The sequence below is a fragment of the Dermacentor silvarum genome, chromosome 7, assembly GCF_013339745.2.
Source record: "Dermacentor silvarum isolate Dsil-2018 chromosome 7, BIME_Dsil_1.4, whole genome shotgun sequence".
NCBI lineage: Eukaryota > Metazoa > Arthropoda > Arachnida > Ixodida > Ixodidae > Dermacentor > Dermacentor silvarum.
In genome coordinates this window covers 126,493,933-126,514,454 of record NC_051160.1, presented here as the reverse complement: position 1 = coordinate 126,514,454, position 20,522 = coordinate 126,493,933, and the positions used below count along the sequence as shown (strand labels likewise).

The following is a 20,522-nucleotide window of genomic DNA, read 5'->3' as shown; positions in this document are numbered from 1 at the left end:
GCATGCATTAATAAATTGTTTCTTTCTTTCCCATAGCGTTGTTGCTATTTTATTTTTTAGCACAATGAATAGCGGTGTTTCTTACCTAGTGTTTTTTGTTTGTTTGTGTGAAAAAGTACATTTTGTCGTTGGTCTGTTGTACTGCTAAGTTAAAAAGGGGCAGGACCTCTGTCAAGCTTGCGAGCTTTTAGTCCTCTCTGCTTCTCTATTTCAGATAAAATAAAAGACTGATTGATTAATTGGTTGATTGAGTTTTCTCATCTAGCAATTCCGGAAAATTCTGTTTTGCAACGTTTTACAAATGGCAGTTAAAAATAAATTCTCGCTAGATCCCCACGGCATCAGGCATCTATCGTTAGAAAGTGAAGATGGTGCACTTTTTGATCTAGTAATGCTCCTTGGCCTTCACAGTCTTTCGCAATCCAGAATGGCTCGGTATTACTGTTAGCCAGCCGCACGATCTCTGCGAATGTACTTCCAATAAAGTGTAAACGACGTTCTGGAGCTGGCGCAAGAATGCCCTCCGTAATGGTTGAGGTGAGAACCCTTGACAAAAAAATAAGATAATTTTGATGCGATTACAATCGCGCTTGTTGGTACACGTTACTTATGTCTTTTTATGCATTTGTGGTCTGAACTTGTGGGTTTGTAATCAGTGAACTTGCAAATAAGGCAATAAAAAAATTTGCGGTCGAGCGCACTGAAGCATCTGGCTACTCTGCTTAAGGAGCTTGGTGATGCGGGTTCAACTCCACGCAACACCGGAGACGTTTGAAGAATTTTTTTTACTGGTGGTTGGGGAACATGGTTACGCAGACACGGCCGCGCCGTAAGAAAAGCGGGAAGGTATCCTAGGAAAACTGAACGCATTAAAAGTGTCCCTGCTATGCGTCTACGTGTCGACATGTCATATACAGCTGCACAGAAGAGAGGCCTAGTGGCCTTTCTTCCGTTTTCCTGGTAGTGCCGCAACACTGGCCGTCACAGAAAGAAGATCTCGGAGTGCACAGTGTACAAAAGTAATGCACGTGTTCAAGGTGTGGCCGGAGCACACGAACAGAAAGACAGTCGAAGTGATGACAGGGAATGTTCCTTCTCTTGCGATTCGAAATGAAAAAAGTGACCCAAAGGCAAGAAAACAGTAAAAAAATGCTTAAATCTTTATACATATTTGCTTCATTTTACTTATCATCTTAGCAATGTGTAAAGATAGAGCCAAACATACGTAGGGTACTGAATTTTTTTGTTGGCTACCAGGCACATGCGGACGCTATATTGCCAGAACCAGAAGAAGCCCGGCTGTCTTACTTCTGGTTCTGTAACTTTAACATCGCCTGCGCAATCAGCGAGAGCTGGGAGAGCGCGCAGCACGTTACTGCTGGAACTGCTGGGGAACCGCCCATTTCGACGGCACTCTCTTACTTGGAGGCAGCGGCGACAGGAAGCTGCAATCGTCTACAAGCTACGGCCCTGCTTTTGCTTTGCAGGTTGGTTTGCATACTTTTCACTCGTTTTACTAATTACTTTCGAAGGTACCGCTGTTGCTGCTGCCTCGTGTATTGATTATGTGTTGCGTGGCAATTCCTGTCAATGTACCAAGCAAGTGAACATGTTGAAAGAGCTGGGTCGGTCTTGTGATAAATCTTTCGACGACCATGTGTGGTTTCTGCGATGCACCTAATGCGAGTGCTCCTTGATCGTTTAAAAGTGTTCCAGATGGTGCAATATAAAAAATAGGCATGAAAGAGTTCAATGTGTGGGGATTCAGAAATTAAAAAAAAATGTCGTAGTTTCGCCAGAAAGGCGAAGCATCAACTGCGGTAGCAAATCAGTCGAGAGCTATTCGGAGTGGGGATAGTAGTTTTATCGGCTGCATAAACTTGGACACATTCACTTACTAACTGAATTAACAAGCGTGGTGTCAGCGCGCACAAGCACACATGAATAGATCACACTCGGTGACCGCAGACAACCACTCTCAAAACGCTGGCAGCAAGCGCAGCCGCCGCAGCGAGCGAAGGTTCGTGCGGTCTATCGCTTCAACGGAAACTGAGCGGCCGAATGCACGGCGCATACAAAGGTCAGAACCGTGTGGAGATCGCTTGCAAGATACGGCGCACACGACAACACCGGCAGCCCGTACCGGCGCAAACATATAATAAAGAACCAAGCGCAAAGCGCAAAGTACATGAACGCATTTGCTGGCAGAGTAGAAGCCCCCATCCCTCCCATGCTGCCTTCCCGCTTTGCTCATTTCGCGTGGGAGATTGCGTCGCCAGTTCCCCTTGCGCCTGGTTGCAAGATACGGATTTGGTGCCGCAGCAAAGCGTCGCCGCGCCTCCCTCCCATACCACCATGGCGTTTCGCACCCCGGAAGTCGCGTTTGCTTTCCGCGTGCGTTCGCTCTCCGTGGTAGCGCGCGTCCCACGCGCGCTTTCACTCGCACATACGGCGCGCGGCGATGATTTTATTGCCCTTGGACTTTATACGAAACCTCATGGCAACGCCGACGGCAGAAATCTGCTTCAAGTGTTCATATAATTTCTATCGCAATAAAAGACAAGGAATAACCAAAGTGGTGATGCGGACTGACTGGTACAGTAGCACTTGATACGAAGATTAAAGCAAATGTCGGTCATTCTACTAAATGTGCTGTCGGAGGGCGTGTTTATGGCGGCGAAGACAACAGTGCCAAATAATATCTGCCTTCGCTGTTCCTTGCAGCACCCATCCCTCCCACTGTGACGCATTCCCAATCCTTTTCTTGGTCACTTTATTAAAATGCTGGCCGGTGGTGGCGCCAAGCAGACGCCACGTGCTCGAGTGTTCCCTTTAATAGTGGACCCCTCTGTACTATCGGCGTCAAATGAAACGCGAACAGAGGAGCGCGTGGCCGAAGCATAACTGAAAGTATAGTGCGCGCCGTCCTATACTCGCCATTGACAAGCGCGCACATCCGGGTTGACCGCACTGCGAGGTGTTGCTGCCTCTTTTCGTTTCTGTTCTGGTTCTCTTTAGTTCAAGGGGAGAAAATAAAAATCGAAGAACTCAGATACTAAAATATCGCAGCATAGAGCGAGTATTATCGCACAGTGCGGCGAAACCGTAAGTGCTATCGGTTTCAATTACAACGCGATCAGCGGTGCGCGTGGTACGGTTCGCGCCATCATCATAACTGCGCCAGTATCTTTTCTTTCTTTGAATTAAATAAGAACCAGAACACAAACGAAAGGGGGAGCATAACCTCGCAGTGCGGGCAAACGCGCCTGTCAATGGTGATGACTGGACGGTGCGCACTATACCTTCAGTTATGCTTCGGCCACGCGCTCCGTTGTTCGCGTTTCATTTGACGCCGATAGTACACTGCCGTCCACTGCTGTGTAGAGCGCGCGAACGGCCGGATTTGCTCTGCGAGAATAGCTGGCGGCGGTTGCGGCATCCGAGATAGCGTACCCAGGAGCATGCGCGGCCTAATAAACATGCAGGCTTGCGTCTGTTGCATTTCACCACAGGTGACGTTCGTAAGCGTCTTTGTTTTCTCGAACAGTCCTTCAGCGCGCTTCATTTGTTTTGAAAGGATCGGCGCACGTTATCAGCCCATACGCTTACTTCTATGGCATTTTGCAGTGCTGCAAGTGCCCTCGGACCCAGTGCAGACTCTGATAAACAAAGGCGCTTTTCAACGTCGCCACTCGTCAAAAGCAGTTATGCATGACTATTAGGCTGCGCATGCTCCTGGGCACAATATATCCGACCCAGCAACTGCCGCCAGGTGTCGCCCTGCAGAGCAAATCTTCATGAAATGTATCTCTACATGAAAAGCGTGGACACAGAATGGAGGAAGAGGTCAAGGAAGTTGACAACCAAGTACAGGATAATCGAAACGGTAAATAGACAACCAGGAGTCATCAGAAAAAAAGTGAGAGAAATAGAGACCGTGAATCTGATGCAAAGAATAGAAACAAAAAGAACAATGGAGATTTACAACAATGAGAAGAAGGAAATGAGAAGGGAAAATCTGTACGATAACACAAATGGCAGTGTCTTGCTATTTGAGGCTCGAGCCGGTTGCCTAAGGACGAAAACATATCGGAACAAATATTCGGAACTAGATGAGACATGTGTATGCTGCAGTAAAGATCCAGAAACCACTCAGCACATTCTGATGGACTGCGACGGGATCCACCCAGCTAGAACCGTAGGTAACGTGCAACTCCCAGAAGCGCTTGGGTTTAAAGTGGAAGGAAACATAAACAGATCAGCCGTAGAGATCAGCAAGAGATGATTAGAGTACTGGTGGAAAAAAATCAGGGAGACGACCTGATCTCTTAAAATCATAGGCAGCGGTACAAGGTAAATTTTTGAAAAAAAAATTAATGACAGGTATACAAAAATGCTAGATAAAGAACAGGTATAGTATACCTGATTAAATCAAGCAGGCTAGGTGACTATTTGTCGCCGCCCCGTTTCAAAGGGGATGCCAATAAATCATCATCATCATCACCACCACCGTAAAACCCCTCTATATGAAGAGTAGCGCCAACCACTTCCCTCCTCCTCCGTTCCACTCAGGGGCGGATCCAGGTTTTTTTCTGAGGGGGGCGGTCAGCTTCTGTCAATGAGGATGATTATGATAGTAGTCTTTATTTACCATAATTCACCGGTTCTGCTCACCACAAACCCACCTCTTATACGGCTAGTGCAACACCTAAAGCGAAGCCAGGTAAGGGTTTCTCCGAACTCATTGACCCTTTTCGCGGCGATCCCGTGGGCGCTGCCATGTTTGAAAACGTGGTGACGCGTCCATTGCTTGCCTCAACTGCCTCCGTTGCCTCCTTGTTTAAAATGGAAGTGTACGACGCCGGTGCGGCTTAGAAAACTTCTGTTTTGGGAGATATCGTAGACGGTGACTGGGTGAACGACACGAAGCTTTGGTCACAGCTTCAGAGGACATGCAAAAGCGCTTTCAGAGCTGATTAAGCTATGTCCAAACAGCGCAAGCAGCGTATATGATGCTTGTTCTAAAAGCAGGGCTATATATGTATTCCAAGCTATCCAAACATTCCGCTCATGAATTCAGTCAGGATTAGTGTGTTTTGCTCTTTGTTACTTATTCGGCAAATATTTCGAAGCAGTGGCTTGTCAGTTCCTGACTCAGTGAAGTTCCTCGGTGCGGCCACTATCTGATTATTTTCTGCCTAAGCGCTCGCGGGTGCGCTCCATTCCGATAGATTGTTCTTTCTGCGCACAAGGCTTGAAACGTAGCTGTTTTGTACATTGCGATACCTTGTAGCAAATATATATTACAGCTTGCAACTGGCTTACTCTTGTGGACCGTCATGAATCATTCAGCTTCGATTCGTACGCCATCAATGTATTCCGTCATTTATTGCATACAGCGCGCATATGTTCAAGCATGCGCCCATTCACTCATTCTTGAAACGTCGGCGATACAGTGGGTGCAAGTGTTCCTGCCATTTGGGACAGATGTGTATAGATAACGTGCGCGAAACTTAGTATGACAGGAAGCGGCGCTACTCCCTTTGTCATTGTTTAATGAGTGGTACTCACTCTTGCCGACTTTCTGGGAATGAAGCCCTTTCTTTGGAGGTTATCGATACTAGGCTGGCGGATGAGCAAATTTCTGTATCCTCGAGGAAAGCCGTACATCACGAAGTGCCGGTAACACGTTCGGACTGTTGCAGCGGCGGTCCGCGAACTTGGTCACACAGATTCGTTCTATTCCTTAACACGCCAGTCACTATTTTTTCAGCCAACTACTGCACACGTCTTCAATCCACATGATTCAATCTAGCATGATTGGAGCACAGTGTGTTAGCGAAAACTCAGTTGCATCCCCGACAGCTGATCGCACAGAAGCAAGGCAGAAGCGGTAATGGTTTCGTATTGGTGCGCGGTCGCTGAGGAGAGGTATGGCGCGCCGCCCTGAGCGCCACCTCGTTTCTCTAAAACAAACTGCTCCGCGAAAAGGGTCAATAGGAAAAGGACGTTTCCCAACACAGTCATGTGCTTGGCGGCTATACCTGATGATTATGATGATTATCTCTCTCCAAGCCTAGTTGATTCATGTATACGAACCATTGGAACATAGGAACGATTGATCTTCCATAGACTCAATGCAAAAAAGTCCGCTTAAGAGGAACCACCTCTCAGGTACTCTTCGGTTAAGACCAACATTCGGAGTTACCACTACCGCTACCGATCCTGGAGGCTAGGGTGCCTCAATGCACCGCGCCCGAGGGCGCGGCGCATCCTACTGGAGGCCTGCGGCGCACATCGTCGCTGGACACAGGCGAAAACAAGAGGGGAAAAATGAAAAAAAGAATAAAGCGGAGAAACTCCTGGCCACTGCTGTTTCTCAGTGGGAGCATGTGACCTCGCCTGATCATACGGGTCCTACAGGCTACAACCTGTGAGGCGGCAGATGCCTGCTTGAACTCCCTCATGAACCTTTTCCAGCAGCATGGAAAGCACAGAAGGGTTTTTAAGGCCATTAGGTAAGATGACGTCATTTGTGGCTGCTCACCGATTTGCACAGAAGTGACAAACATCCATCACGGACTGGATAATGCGAAGCAATAGTACGACTTAAAACAGTTTTTAGGTAAATAAATGCGTTTTATGTCATTTTCTCCCCGTTGTAAACCTACTTCATTTGCCGTTTTTAAGTAAGATATTTGGATTCACCTGGTCATGTTGCCAATTATTTTTTGTGTGCACTTCTGTTAAGTGGAACTCCGGATAAGACGAACAAATTTTCCTGGTCCCTTCAAGTTCGTCTTAAGGGAGTCCACTGTACTATATGAAGAACTATCACTCGAGCTATCGTTGAATCATTGGAAGCGACGAGCTCAGTAAAAAAATTTTGAAGCAGGCAAATCTTTATGAAACGAGAAGGCGAAGAAAAGACGGCAGTGTCAACGCTGCTATGGTTTAAGGCAGTTATCTGATTATAAATCAATTCTGTCACTTTCCTTCCAGGTGGAATGAAAGTGGCTGCTTTTAAATACGAATTACGCGAGCTGCTGGCTTCGTGACGATCCGTAGCGCGGAAGCAGACGGTAGCACACGACGAAAAAGCATCGCCCACAGCACTCACTGCGCCTGCGCGACACTCGTTGCAGCCGCTGGCCGGCGGTGGCGCCGAGCAGACGCCACGCGCTCCGGTGTTCCCTTTAACAGTGGATCGCTCTGTACGTCACCAACACGTGTTACTCCGAGGTGAAAGACCCAGATATTCCCTCTCCTCTTGCTCCTAGCTCCTCTCAAACTAGATTTTTTTTTCTTTCGCACATGCGCACTGGTTGCTACGGAGGGCCCTTCTGGGCACGGACGGATGTTTCGTGTAGGCATATACAGCGTCGCTGTAAAACATGTATAGCATACCTGACTAAATCAAACAGGTGAGGTGTAACTTGAAAGAGCGTAAGTTTGGGCGAGTTGGTATTCCATCTCTTATACTTTTTAGCGCACGAAAAGGGACGAGACACAGATGACGATGCGGACACAGCGCTAACTTCCAACAATTTTTTATTCTACGAAGCGCTTCACACATATATAGTCAACAGACAGCAGCGCACGCAAGCGCATATGTACTGGTTTTGAACACATGACGGCAACGTGACATGAGTAATGGAAAAGATGACATCGAAGATGAAAAAAGGTAACCATTACTAGCAAAAAAAAACTGTGGGCAAAACAGAAAAATCAAGAGAACCAGATCAAGGCAGTACACATCGAGGGAGACATGCAACTGCCTGGGTATGTGAGAGACACCCTGAAGCTGGGACGAAAATTTGCTGTTGAACCTAAACTGTCCGCTCCTGAACTGTTAACCTTGGTTAGAGACGTTTCTAAACGCGCTGAGGGAAATGAAGTGGGATTGTACATTTCAGCACGTGTGGATGTTGTGTCGCGAGCTAAGCTATCCCGGCCATCACTGCCATTGAAACGTGTCAGATATTTCCTTCGCGAAAATAGCTTGGCACTGCTTCCTGCAGATAAGGAGGGTGGTTTCGTTGTTATCCCACACAACTCTTAAAACAGAAGGCAGATGAGGCGTTGGATTTCGTTTTATTGTGATAGCATTTATATGGACACTTCAACCGGATTTCTTCCGTCGTCGTCGTCGTCGCCGTGAGGTTCCGTATAGTCCAAGGGCAATAAAATCGTCGCCGCGCGCCGTATGCGCGTGTGAAAGCGCGCGGCGGACGCGCGCAATCACGGAAAGCGAACGCACGGCGGAAAGCAAACGCGACCGTCGCGCGAAAGACCATGGGGGTATGGGAGGAAGGGAGGGAGGCGGGGCGACTCTGTGCTTCTTCACCAAATGCTTATCTTGCAACTGGGCGCAAGAGGAACTGGCCACTCCATCTCCCACGCGAAAGCAAGCAATCGGGAAGACAGCGCGGGCGGGAGGGGGGGGGGGAGGGGGGACAGCTTCTCCTCTGCCAACAACTTCTCTGCACAACTCCTCTGCACTTTGCCCGGCGGTGGCGGTCGCCCGCACCGTATCTTATCTCCACACGGCTCTGACCTTTGTATGCGCTGTGCATTCGCCGCTCAGTTTCCGTTGAAGCGACCGCACGAACCTTCGCCCTGCCCGCTGCGGCGGCTGCGCTTGCTGCCAGCGTTTTGACAGTCGTTGTCTGTGGTCATTCAGTGTGATCTATTCATGTTTGCTTGTGCGCGCTGACACCACGATTGTTAATTCAGTTAGTAAGCGAATGTGCCCAAGTTTATGCAGCCGATAAAACAACGATCTCTACTCCGAATAGCTCTCTACTAATTTTCTCTCGCAATCGATGGTTTGCCTTTCGGGCGAAACTGCAACATGCAGGAATTTCACAGCAGGAATGATGTCTCACTTGCAAAAGTGAAAACGGAAGCTAAGAAGCTTTGTCAGAAATTAAACCTGAGTAATATGGTCCGTGAATAGAAAGTAAAAAAGCTGGAAGCCTTGAAATGTTTTTTCGATCAACACCCATAAACCAGAATGGCCACTGCGTATTTAGCGTCAGAAGGTGGAATTTGGCGAAAGTCCGTAGGCCTTTTTCTTCAACGCAAGTTGAAATTGCTAGCAGTTAAAGATCCTTTTCTGACGAAGAACTCCGAAGAAGTGATAGGTTACCTGAAGACACATGCAGGCAGTAATTTGAACGCTTTCTCTATAGATGTAAAAGATCTATATTATTCACTGCCACATGATGAGTTATTAATATGTGTTCAAGAGGCTATTGATGCTTACGATGAACTCAAGTTTGTAAACACCATCTGCATACCTACACAGGGTTTTCTTGAACTACTGTCCGCCTATCTTCGCTTGACGTTCTCCAAAGGGGATGGAAGTGTTTATCTCGAAAAACAAGGAATTTGCATTGGTTCCTGTATTGCGCCAATTTTGTATTCCTGTATTGCGCCAAAACAGGATACTGGATGCCAGATTAGAAAACTGAAATGTAAAGAAGGTGTATAGGTATGTCGACGACTACCTTGTGCTTCTCGATTCAAGTTCAAGTGAGAGGATTTTTCCTATGTTACGCAAGTGCTAGATCTTTTTAACAAGTGTTTGCACCCGCTAACTATCACGCATGAAATACCACAGGATGGTACATTACGATTCCTCGACATAAGAATGTTTTTTGGGGGAGACAAAGTACAATGGGGATATGAACCGAGGGCGAACAAGCCGCTACCGCCATTTTCGTCATGCCACTCTAAGTTGGTTAGGAGAGGCATCGCAAAGTCAACCTTAATGAATGTTCTTCGCCGCTCATGTCCTCACAAACGTTTTTCCAGTTTCCTTGCGCAAGGGGATCGCCTCAAACAGGCTGGTTTTCCGCATTATTTCATCACAGCTGTGGCCGAAGGTCTCCTTAAGACCGTGAAGCGCGGGCAAGAGGATGAGCAGTTCGCTTCACCGGAAATTGTCCGAAGGAAGCAGCAACGCTCAATAATACCGTACATCCATGATATCTCACACAGGCTGAAGAAGATTGCCATTAACGCAAATGTAAGCGTCATCTTTTCAGCGCCGAGCAAGCTGTCCAACTTGTACAAGGCCAGCTATTGCGATTCTGAGATGCCAAGTTGCCAGACAAAGCACAAGGAAGGCCATGTTCATTGTGAGAACAATATCGTGTATGAACTACCCTTGTCGTGTGGCAAAAATACATCGGCCAAACGGGAAGGTGCATGAATGATAGGCTGCGTGAATGCGCAAATAACGTGCGAACTGGAGGAGTGGGCCATCTGGCTTTTCACTACAGAAAGCATGGGTGCAGTCCCATTTATAAGCAGTGCACTGTGATAACAAGAATCCCAGTGCAAACAAGTGAGATTAATTGAAGCGGCGAAGATCGCTAGTTTAGGGAATACTTGTGTTAGCGCACCGTCAATTGATCGTAACAAAAGAGGATTTGATTTTTTAAACAAGGTATAGAGGGTGGCGTGATGAAGATAGCATCGTAATCTTGCAGCTACAACAAAATTTTTTTTGCTAGTAATGGTTACCTTTTTCATCTTCGATCTCATCTTTTCTATTACACATGTCACGTTGCCGTCATGTGTTCAAAACCAGTACATATGCGCTTGCGTGCGCTGCTGTCTTTTGACTATATATGTGTGAAGCGCTTCGCAGAATACAAAATTGTTGGATGTTAGCGCTGTGTCCGCGTCGTCATCTGTGTCTCGCCCGTTTTCGTGCGCTAAAAGTATAAGACATGGAATACGAACTCGCCCAAACTTCTGCTATTTCAAGTTACACCTCACCTGTTTGATTTATTCAGGTATGCTATACATGTTTTACAGCGCCGCTGTATATGCCTATACGCGAAACATCCGTCCGTGCCCAGGAGGGCCCTCCGTAGGAACCAGTGCGCATATTGACCCGGGTTCTGTAGTTGCTTTACTGGGATCGCTGAAGTATCCGAGGCCAAACTCTTCCACAAAAGGGGTGAACCACTGTTTTGTTTCACGTTCTGACTTCTAGGCGAAGTTATAACTGTTTCCGGTTAGTCTTCTAGATATAAATGAGGACTAGTAACGGACGGCTGCAGGTGCTCAAGTTCCTCAAGAACGGGGCGAAATCGGTGTAATATTTCAGAAAGCTGCACATTATTGACCTTTTAACATACTGTTCGTGTGTTACTTTTGCAAAATATTTGTACGTGAGTCATATATCCGACAGTAAATGTGCAAGTTTACCGGCCATGAGTTGCTGTCTATATCAGAGAAGTCAGGCTGCACTAAGCGAAACTTTCAACTGGAGCTGTTACCACCTATGAAGCCCGCATAAAAGTGCTTCTAACAGAGGTTGGCGAATCGGCAAGCCTGCTATCTTCCGGTTATCCAGGCGTAGGCGCAGGACGCTAATTGTGGGAAGGAGGTAATCCTGGTACATTGTTTTCAACCCGAACTCACTTCAAGGAAGGTTTTCGCTCTCTCTCTCTCTTTCTAGTGCTTAAACATGCGTTGTCTGCTTGTTTAATTTGGGATTAAGGTGACTTGCTAGATGTAATGGTTTAAGAAACAGTTATTGGATGGCAGTGAGCGTTGCCGAGTAAACAAAATAAAATAATTTTTCAGTTATAAAAGAATCACAGTATTATTTAAATAGAAATAATTATTTGCAACTTATTCGTTAAGTACAAGTCTGCTTTATACGAAGATTGTCGCTCGTGAAAGTGTTAAAAATTGGTATGTTAGAGGTAGCAAAACCTTTACCGCGTGTTTGTTTTGCACCCGTATTTTATTTTAATTTGCATGCTAGGTTTACTTCACGCAGTTTTTCTATTTCGGATCATCTGGATTTCAGACCGTTTTCGGAGCCCTAGAAAAGCGTTTCTCAGCTTTCGTATTCGGCGGCAGACAATGCATTTAGGAGGGCCGGCGCGGGCCTAACGGCGGCGCCACTATATGATGCGGCGTATCCGTAGGAAAGTGTGAGAGTATCCTAGCAGCAGTACATGGCTTGCACATAGCGAGTTTCGGTAGGGGGTATATGTTATGCATATATATGTATATATGACGCTACATGACTTCAATGCTATCGCAGCACCGTCGACACGGCTATCGTGAAATGGTTCAGCTGGAATTTTTATGTTTAGATTTTTATGTAATGACTAAGCATTGGCGACATTTGTAATGTACTAAGCATTTGTGTTTTATAGTTTTGTTGATTTTTGCTTTATATTTAGTTGATGCTGTATGATGAATTCGTAGGTTTTATGCATAACATTTATCGTCAGACTGATCCATGTACACGATGTTTGTTTTGTTCCTTTCATGTACTTGCTTTATGTAGCTAGCCAGGTGCAGTAAGGCGGCTTTTTTTTTTCTTTGAACTTTTGTGCTCTGCATGTAGGAAACTGAAAATGACGAATAACCACCCCCCCCCCCCCCAAAAAAAACACTTATTTTTCGCTTCCGGTGAATTTTGCGCATGTGGTGATTTCCCGGATCACTATATCAGTGCAAGTTTCCTGTTCGACGTTGTTAAGTCAGCTGTTCTTTAATACTGCTATGTTAACTTTTCAGCAAGAGACCCAGCTGTCCGTGACGTGCTGTGGCTGAAGCTGGCCGATCATACCCTCGCCATTACGCAAAGTGGCGCTGACGCACCTAGACGGCCCAACTACGCATTCGTGGAATCTTGTCGATGCTGCCAGCATGATTTTGCCAAAGGCATACCTGTGCTTGCTGGTTTCTGCAATGGTCAGCTGCCATTTTAAGAAGGACAAAGGTACCCACGTTCAGGTAGACGCCTACAGGGTAATACAGGTAAGTTTCCTACCACAGTTATCAAGACACACGTGAAAACATGCCAGACGTCCAGGCACTAACGTCAAGACGCAAGTAACTCGTGCAACCGCAAGCTGCACGAGTGATCGAGTAACAGTCCTGAGTGCTTTGCAATGTTCGTCTTGGCTTCTCGGCCAGGCAGGCTTCAAATGCAACGTTTTATTTTTCTCGCTATTGCGAGACAGACATAAAAGTATGGCGAGGAAAAGCAGGCAAATCCTCCACAGGAGCGTCCGGTTGGCTATCCTACACTGGGAAAAAGAAGAGAAAGAGGAAAATGCAATTGAGCTCTATGCGTACACGCTGTAAAATGCACACTGAAAGGCTGCAAACAACAACTCAAGCCGTTTCGCTCGAAGAACGGCACTGAAGCAGCTCTTGAAGCAATTATAATAAAAAAGCTAATATAGCTTTTCGCGATGACGACAGTAGTAGCCATAATTTAAGCATTTTTGAAGACATGGTCTTCTTCTTCGACTTCAGGTCATTTTAGTAAACATGGGGTCGGAGTTCTGACCGCTTTTGTCTAGTGCATGTAGAACAGCAAAAGGGGCTTTAAAATGAAATTTGGAGCAAAAAAAAAACACGCACGATGTTAGTGAAGCGCTGTGTACGGAGCTGTAATATTGCGTGATTAGTGCAATGCAGGTCGGAAATAAACGCAGATGCGCTCGTTTAAACGGAGCGCGCCTGAAACCAGAACCGGAAGTGCGACTTACTCAACAAAAACTATGCGCAAATCCTGGAGATGGTGCAGTCTAAAATTGTGACGGGATACCGATGGTTGTGCAATCTAAACAAGACAGATATTATACCTAACATGCCTCGGAAGACCTTATCTTCCTTCGAAGTCTACCGCTGTTGAGCTGTTTATATTATTTAAAAAATTTTAAATTCACCATAAACACCTGCCATGCACCGCAAGTGCACCGCTTGTTGGATATAATGACGATGCATGCACTTCATCTAAGCGGGCCGTCTATCAGCGACCATTGGCTGTAAATTATGTAAAATACCGAGATGGCGTGAAATGACATGGAACGGGGCGGTGAAAGAGAAATTCACTGTATGAAAATAAGAAAGCGCTTTGATCTAACACATCACTATTTAAGTGTTTTTCATCAAAGGTCGAGGCAGGTGCCATTACAGACCTGAGCGGAATGTCTTGCGGTGCGCTGCAGAGCTATTAGCGCGTGCCTGGTTACCTCGTAGCTTTGTTTATTCGCCGATCCAGGAATACAGAACAGCGCCTGTTGCGTGTAAAATCCGTACTATGGCAGAATTGTCTGAATACAGCCAATGCTACTTCTCACAATTTTTGGAGCAATTTCGGCCAGTTGAGAGTTTTCTGCATGAAGTATTTTACACCAAGGAATAGGAATGGAACGAAGCCATTGGCGTGCAGCAAAATATTATATTAATTGCAAACTGTGTGGAGGCAACGAACTTTTGAGAACACGAACACTAGTGCAATAACAGTCATGAAAAATATTAGCATATGTAAATATAACAAAGCATGCATGAAAGGAATAAACATCTACTGAATATAGACGATTTGAAATACTAGTGCAATGACTCCAGGGCCTCGCCGCCACACGCCATTCGCCGCATCTCGCGCCTTTAGGTTGTGCAATAGTTCACTGAAACCGTTAGAAAAATGGTATTTAAATGTACGCTCCCGTCTATTCGATGCCTTGATGTCTGTGGTTGGATGTTATGCGGGATATATCATGCTGTTAGTAGTTATTTTTTTGTCCTGTCGGGTATCACCATGTTGTTGGGTTCGCGCCCTAAAAATGTCAACTAGTTCTTGATCTAAACTTGTTATAAAAGTCAGCATCATTAAGCGTGCCTTACACAGAACCAGCTCTCCAGCTGCCATCATAAAGCTTCACTCGAGGTGCAACACCATAGAAATGTTTGAATACGTGTCTTTTTTTCTGTGAGGTGACGTTTTAAGACTATGTTTATGGCGTGTTGGGAATATTTCAGCTCACTCAGAACACGCGTCGTCATACCTGGTTTGCGAGCTGGAAGTGGTACTTACTAATAGACGCCTGCAATATTAGAGCAAGGAGCCATTCTTTCTCTTTCTGAGAAATTGGATTATTGAAGATCGAAAATTGGTCACATCATTAGAAAAATATCTTCAGTTAGAATGTTCGTAAGAATGGATCGCAGCCCATTGTGACGCAGGCCTTGTTAGCGAAGGTGGCTGATCAATGGCAAAAAGCCCTTATGAACAAAAGCGTCATAAATTCGGTCTTTTATACCTAATAGAGTAATGTGCACAAACACTCTTCATAGCCGAATAAGACGGTTAAGCAGACTAAGAGAGTCACACGGCATCAAAGCGCTTCGTACCATGGCTCTCGCTGGCGGTAACAAAATCAGCATACTAGAAAATCTTGTTGTAGCTTCAAAATTTGACGCACACCTACATTCGTGCAGATGGTGGCTTCGGTGCCGTTCATGGCTGCAGCATATACATCCAGCTCTGATCCAGCTTACCAGTGCATGACAGCTTCGGTGACAAGTTTCGACGAAACGAAGAAAGAGGGCACCTACTCCTGGTACCTGAAGAGCCCAATTGACCACCGAACGTAAGTGCGATTAATAGAGCAAAAACAAACATACAAACTCAAATGATATGGTAATGACGCACGTATAACTTGCGTTATATATATCGTTAGTCTATTGCAGGCCACCGCAGCGTTCGCTCATTCGATGTGGCGTTGCCCTGTTGATCACGAGGTCGCGTGTTCCTTTTTTTGAAAGTTCGCCCAACGGCATAAACTATTAAATATAGAAATGTAGGCCGGTTTCGGCGATGAACATCAATAGTGCTCGATGGTTGCTTCCATAGAGCCATGAATCATAGTCCGGTGGTCGCGTAGGATGAATGCCCACTGTTTGGAGGCAGCGCCGTCGGACCTGGTTTAGACCAGGGCATGTTCACAACGGGGGTTTTTGTAGCCGCGGATGCTCGATCCGGACAATATGGGCAGGTATCCGCAAATGGTCCACGGTGGTGTTGGGGCCAGGCATAGGTGACCGATGGGGTAAGTGCCACCCCCACACGCAGCCTCCACAACACCACCTCCTCCTGGCGTGTAAGGTCACCTGGGAGGTTCGAACCACATGGTGGAATTAAATCTCATGTGGTGTGGCGGAGAACCTCCTTGTGGTGGAGGAAATTACCCGGGGGGTCACTGGGTAAAGGAGCTTCCACAGCTAGTGGCAGCTCACTGTGGGTGGCGATGTCAGCTTTTATGTGAGCAGAAATGGTGTCCCGTGGAATCCACTGTATCCGAATCTGACCGGGCATCTGTGCAGTCATTCTATGTATTTAGTCTGCGAAAGGGTGAGCGTTGTATACCTTCCGAATCTCCTTTATGGCCGAGGTGGAGTCAGTGCGTATTGTTATAACCGGTGCTGGTGACTTGGAAGCAGCTGTCACCAAGTTTGTTGCGTCTCGTATGGGCAAAAGCTCAGCACTGACCGATGGGAGCGGAGTTGTCAGGCGGTACACATAATTAGCACTTATAGATGGGCGCCCTTGCACCACAGTGGACGTAACCACTTGTATGCCCATGCAGCTCGCATCGGTGTGAACCTTTTGGGAGTGCGGCATTGGCTTCTTCTATGTGGCGGCGGAAGGTAGCTGATGGACGAGGGACCGGATTTCGGAGGCGGCCGATGGGTTTGTTGTCAGTAAGTTGCTGGTGGTCCCGGGTTGGAAGGGTGTCTATCGAAGTTGGCGAGGTAGAAACCACACTGCCCATGTATGCCACTAAGTGAGCAGTAGGTTGCAGAAAGGATGACTTTAGATCCCTCGCTTGATGGCGTTGATGAATCAGCTCGTCAATGGTGTTTAGTTGCACCTCTTTCTGAAGTGTCGGGATTGGCGTGCATCGTGGAAGACCGGTAACGACGCGCATTGCTTCCCTGTTGATGCATTCTAGACGGACCCTATCTGTAGCTGTGAGGTACTGGAATTGAGCCGAATAGATAAGACGAGGCTGCAGAACTGTTCGAACGAGTAAACGGAGAGTCTTGGTGCGGGCTCGCCCAGCCTTGGAGCCGATGTGTCTGATCAGATGAAACACCCGGTGCGCTTGCTGCCTAATTTAGCAGATCCAAGCTTTTGCTGAGCCATTTGCTGTGATGACGACGCCTAGTACGCGTAGCTGGGGCGCTGGTGTCTGAGCACATCCAGATAGGCGCAGGTGGATAGGCGTTTCCTTCGACGGCCCCAGCTGTTCGCAACCGACATGTAGAGCGTCTTCTCTGTTGAAAGTGTCAGTGCTATGGATTTACACCACTCGTCGGCTATGTTGAGTGCTTGCTATTCCTCGTCGCAAGGTCGAGCACGAGGTGCGTGCGGGAGCGGAATGCCGAAATGCTCATTTATCCTGCATTTGGTGCGCGTTAAAGAACCCCAGGTTGTCGAAAGTATTCCGGAGGACCCCCAATTGGGCATCCGTCAAAAGCCACTGAGAAATATCGGGACGTCAGACTCCACAACTCATCAAGTTTATCTGAACTGTAATTTTTATTTTGAGTTGCAGAACATAAAAAATGCCAGATTCTACGCTTACGTAGCAATCAGTGTTAAGCGAAACCAGTGCAAATGTTATAGGAAATATCATTCCAACGTAACGATTATGGCGGAAACGTTTTGCACAAAATGACGCAAGTGCCACGGACCTAGCTCCAGGAGACGAGATGGTCTTCCTAAACACATGAAAACTGATTACGAGCCTCGGCCAAGCCCTTGACACTGCGGAGCGAACAGTTGAAAACGGCGATGAGTGGATTCTTTCATTCAATGTTTACTGCGTGAGGATGTAATGTTCGTCATGGTTCTCGGTGGTCATGGCCACCAAACATCGTCGTTCTGCATAGCGCTTCTGACATCTATGTTTGTCACATTCCTCACTGGTCATGGCCGCCACCTGCCACTGCTCCGTTTCTCGTTTCCGAGCCATCAAACATTCGCCTTCTGCGCCACGCTTCGCAGTACAACTAATACATTTTTGTTGTACTAGGTGCTCTTTTTTCAGGCCACCATCATTTCAATGCTCAAAACAAACTTTGGTCGCATTGGAGGCTGCTTGTTTGCTTGCTTCTTATTTAGGCGCTTACCCACTACTGCGAATTGCGTTCTCATGTTGCCAACTTTTTGTTTGCATGTCAGTTACCGACTTCTTTTTTACATCTTGCCTCTGGTAACATGTACTGGATAATGGGCTTGTGTTACCTTAGCAAAATGACAGTAGCCAAAGCGTGCAGTCAAGTTGGACGTCAATTAGGCACTGGGCGTGTTTGTCTTAAGTCCCACCTGGTCAGCTCTTCTTCATGTGTGCCATAGCAGATGCGTGCTGGTCCATGGAGGTAGTAGACAATATTTGCGAGCATCAATGTCAGGTCCCATCGGTTGCGTGCAGCGACGCTTTCGTATATTCTTCGACGTCGACGCTGCCGGTGCCTTTACGAGAGAAGGTGCAAGGGTCCCACGGATGGATCAAGACGACTGACGGTTGCGGCTTAGCGGATGCTAGCGGCGCGGATGCATGACGCCGTGCTGGACCCAGCGGCCTGGTCGTCTTTCAGCCATGGTTGGACAGGCCAAGGAGAAGCCCGCTGCGAAGTTCCGTCTTGTGCATGCCTCGCACCTCCACCAAAAATGAAACAGGCGCAGATATAAGGTTAAATGTGACCGTGTTTACTATTCAGAAGATATGGCCGGTACAACCAACATGGCGGAACCTAAAGCTAGCCCTACTACGTCGTCTCTTTCGACTTGTTGGTGATCGTCCGTCTTTGCCGCTCTCGTAGCACCGTGGCAATATTTATACGACCTGTTATTGCATCTTTTGGTAGAAGGCAATAGCTCTCACACTTTCGGTGTCTCTTCATAAAGCGTACAATTTGCGCGATCAATAAAATAGTGCTATATGAATCTACGAGTACAAACCTCATTAAGACAGCGCATAAAGCTTTTCTCTCATTATTACGGATGTTCGCACAACAAAAATACAGAATTCTGTATGTTCCGTGTGGCATAGCGCAGCCACTGTGTTATTACGTGTGAAATGACCGTAAAACCTGAACTCGGGGGCACTTTCTGTATTTTAACAGAAGCATTTGCCCTATTTCTTGAAAATGTAATGTAGTTCACATTTTTACATGCACTTCCTTCTTATAATGACTTAAATTGTTTACAGTGCTATCGTCATTTCCGGAAAGTGATAATGACGCTGTTTTTTTTTTCTTCACCTGTGGTCTGACAAGCGCCAATCTTTGCGAGCGTTTCGCCTTTGAAACCCTGTCGGTTTCGAAGCGCAAAATTTTAGAGACTACTGAATGTCTTAAAATGTGAAATCGGGCTTTTATATTAAATATTAATTTCCAAATTTCGTTGAAGTTTGCCTTTATTGTCGACATTATTTGTGACGTGGGTTCTGCTTTCATGTTGCGTATTGCGATAGGTAACGAAAAGAGACGATTAGATATAGCAACTGCACGTCTTCCGCCAGCTTTTCAGCATTTTGCTTAAGATCGAATTGCAGTTACAGATGGCTCGAACTACAGCGGTGTGCCCACTTGGCCGGCGTTATGTGCCCCGCCTTTAAAACGGCATCTTTTCTTTTTGATCACACCATTTTTTCCCGCTTTCCTTCTATGCCGGTTCCTTTGAGTCAGTTGCATGGACATTGAGATTTTTCGAGATTCACGGACAGTACTTACAAGTCCGAGCTAGCGCCGGTGTACCAGCGACCATAATCGTAATTTCCTCCCCAATGACGGGACCGACGGGTGGCAATGTCGATGTAAACGTTCGTATCAACCAGCAAGCGAATGGAGCTCTGGCCTGCCAGTGTGTACGTGCGAGACCTCGTCCTCCACAGAGGCAAAAAGCACCTCTGGCAGTAGGCACTCAAGTAATAGTGATCAGGCGCCGATTCGGCAGGCCACGGCCATTGCTCTCTCCGGTGGCCAGAGCACCTTCAGGGCAAGGGCGAGGGCTGGGAAATTTCATTCGCTCTCTTTGTGTGCGTGTCAGTTTCGTGTACTCTGTTCTTCTTACCCTGTCACAAAGACCCATAAGCACCATAACTCCGCTATCCAATAATCCAATATGAAATATATAGGATCCGATATAAGCACTCGTTTTCGCATATGCCGTATGATGTGATTGCATAGGGGAGCTATGGAGAATAAGAGTTTGTTCAGTAGGACAGCTTAATGTTAGGCCATGATCATACGCATACTTCTTACATGTCAACGAGCAAGGTTTCAGACGTCAGGGCATGTGGCTCGTCACATAACACCGGCGAGAGCATGCACGCACGCGTCCGTTTCTTTTCGGCTACAGACTCACCTATCTAAGACTTAACTCAGCGATGACTTGTGCTAGCTGGTGTACGTTTACTGTTCGTGTGTTATCTAAAGCGCACATTAACGTGGACTAGTGGAACACCGACCAGTAAGAAAATGTTTTCAACGCGCAAGCATACCCCATAAAAATCTGTCCGTCCCGTGACGTCTTATGTCTGCAACATGAATGCGTACTTGGTCAAGTTAACACACGTAATTCTTACAATAGCGTAATAGTAGATGATGGTAGCTCTAGAATAAAAATTAATCGACGAATACCATACTCTCTAATGTGAATATTGAGCGCCGCTCAATAC

The 20,522-nt window shown here is 46.6% G+C and overlaps 1 protein-coding gene across 1 annotated transcript in view; it reads left to right on the top strand.

Annotated features, from left to right (window-relative positions):
* The first annotated feature begins 1,393 nt into the window (after positions 1-1,393).
* LOC119459157 (uncharacterized) overlaps positions 1,394-20,522 on the top strand; it is a 31,681-nt gene continuing 12,552 nt past the window's right edge. Inside the window, exons 1-3 of the mRNA XM_037720985.2 lie at positions 1,394-1,487; positions 12,559-12,801; positions 15,274-15,425. Coding sequence (XP_037576913.1) covers positions 12,691-12,801; positions 15,274-15,425 — 263 coding nt within the window. The 5' untranslated portion in view covers positions 1,394-1,487; positions 12,559-12,690. The remainder of the gene's footprint in view (positions 1,488-12,558; positions 12,802-15,273; positions 15,426-20,522) is intronic.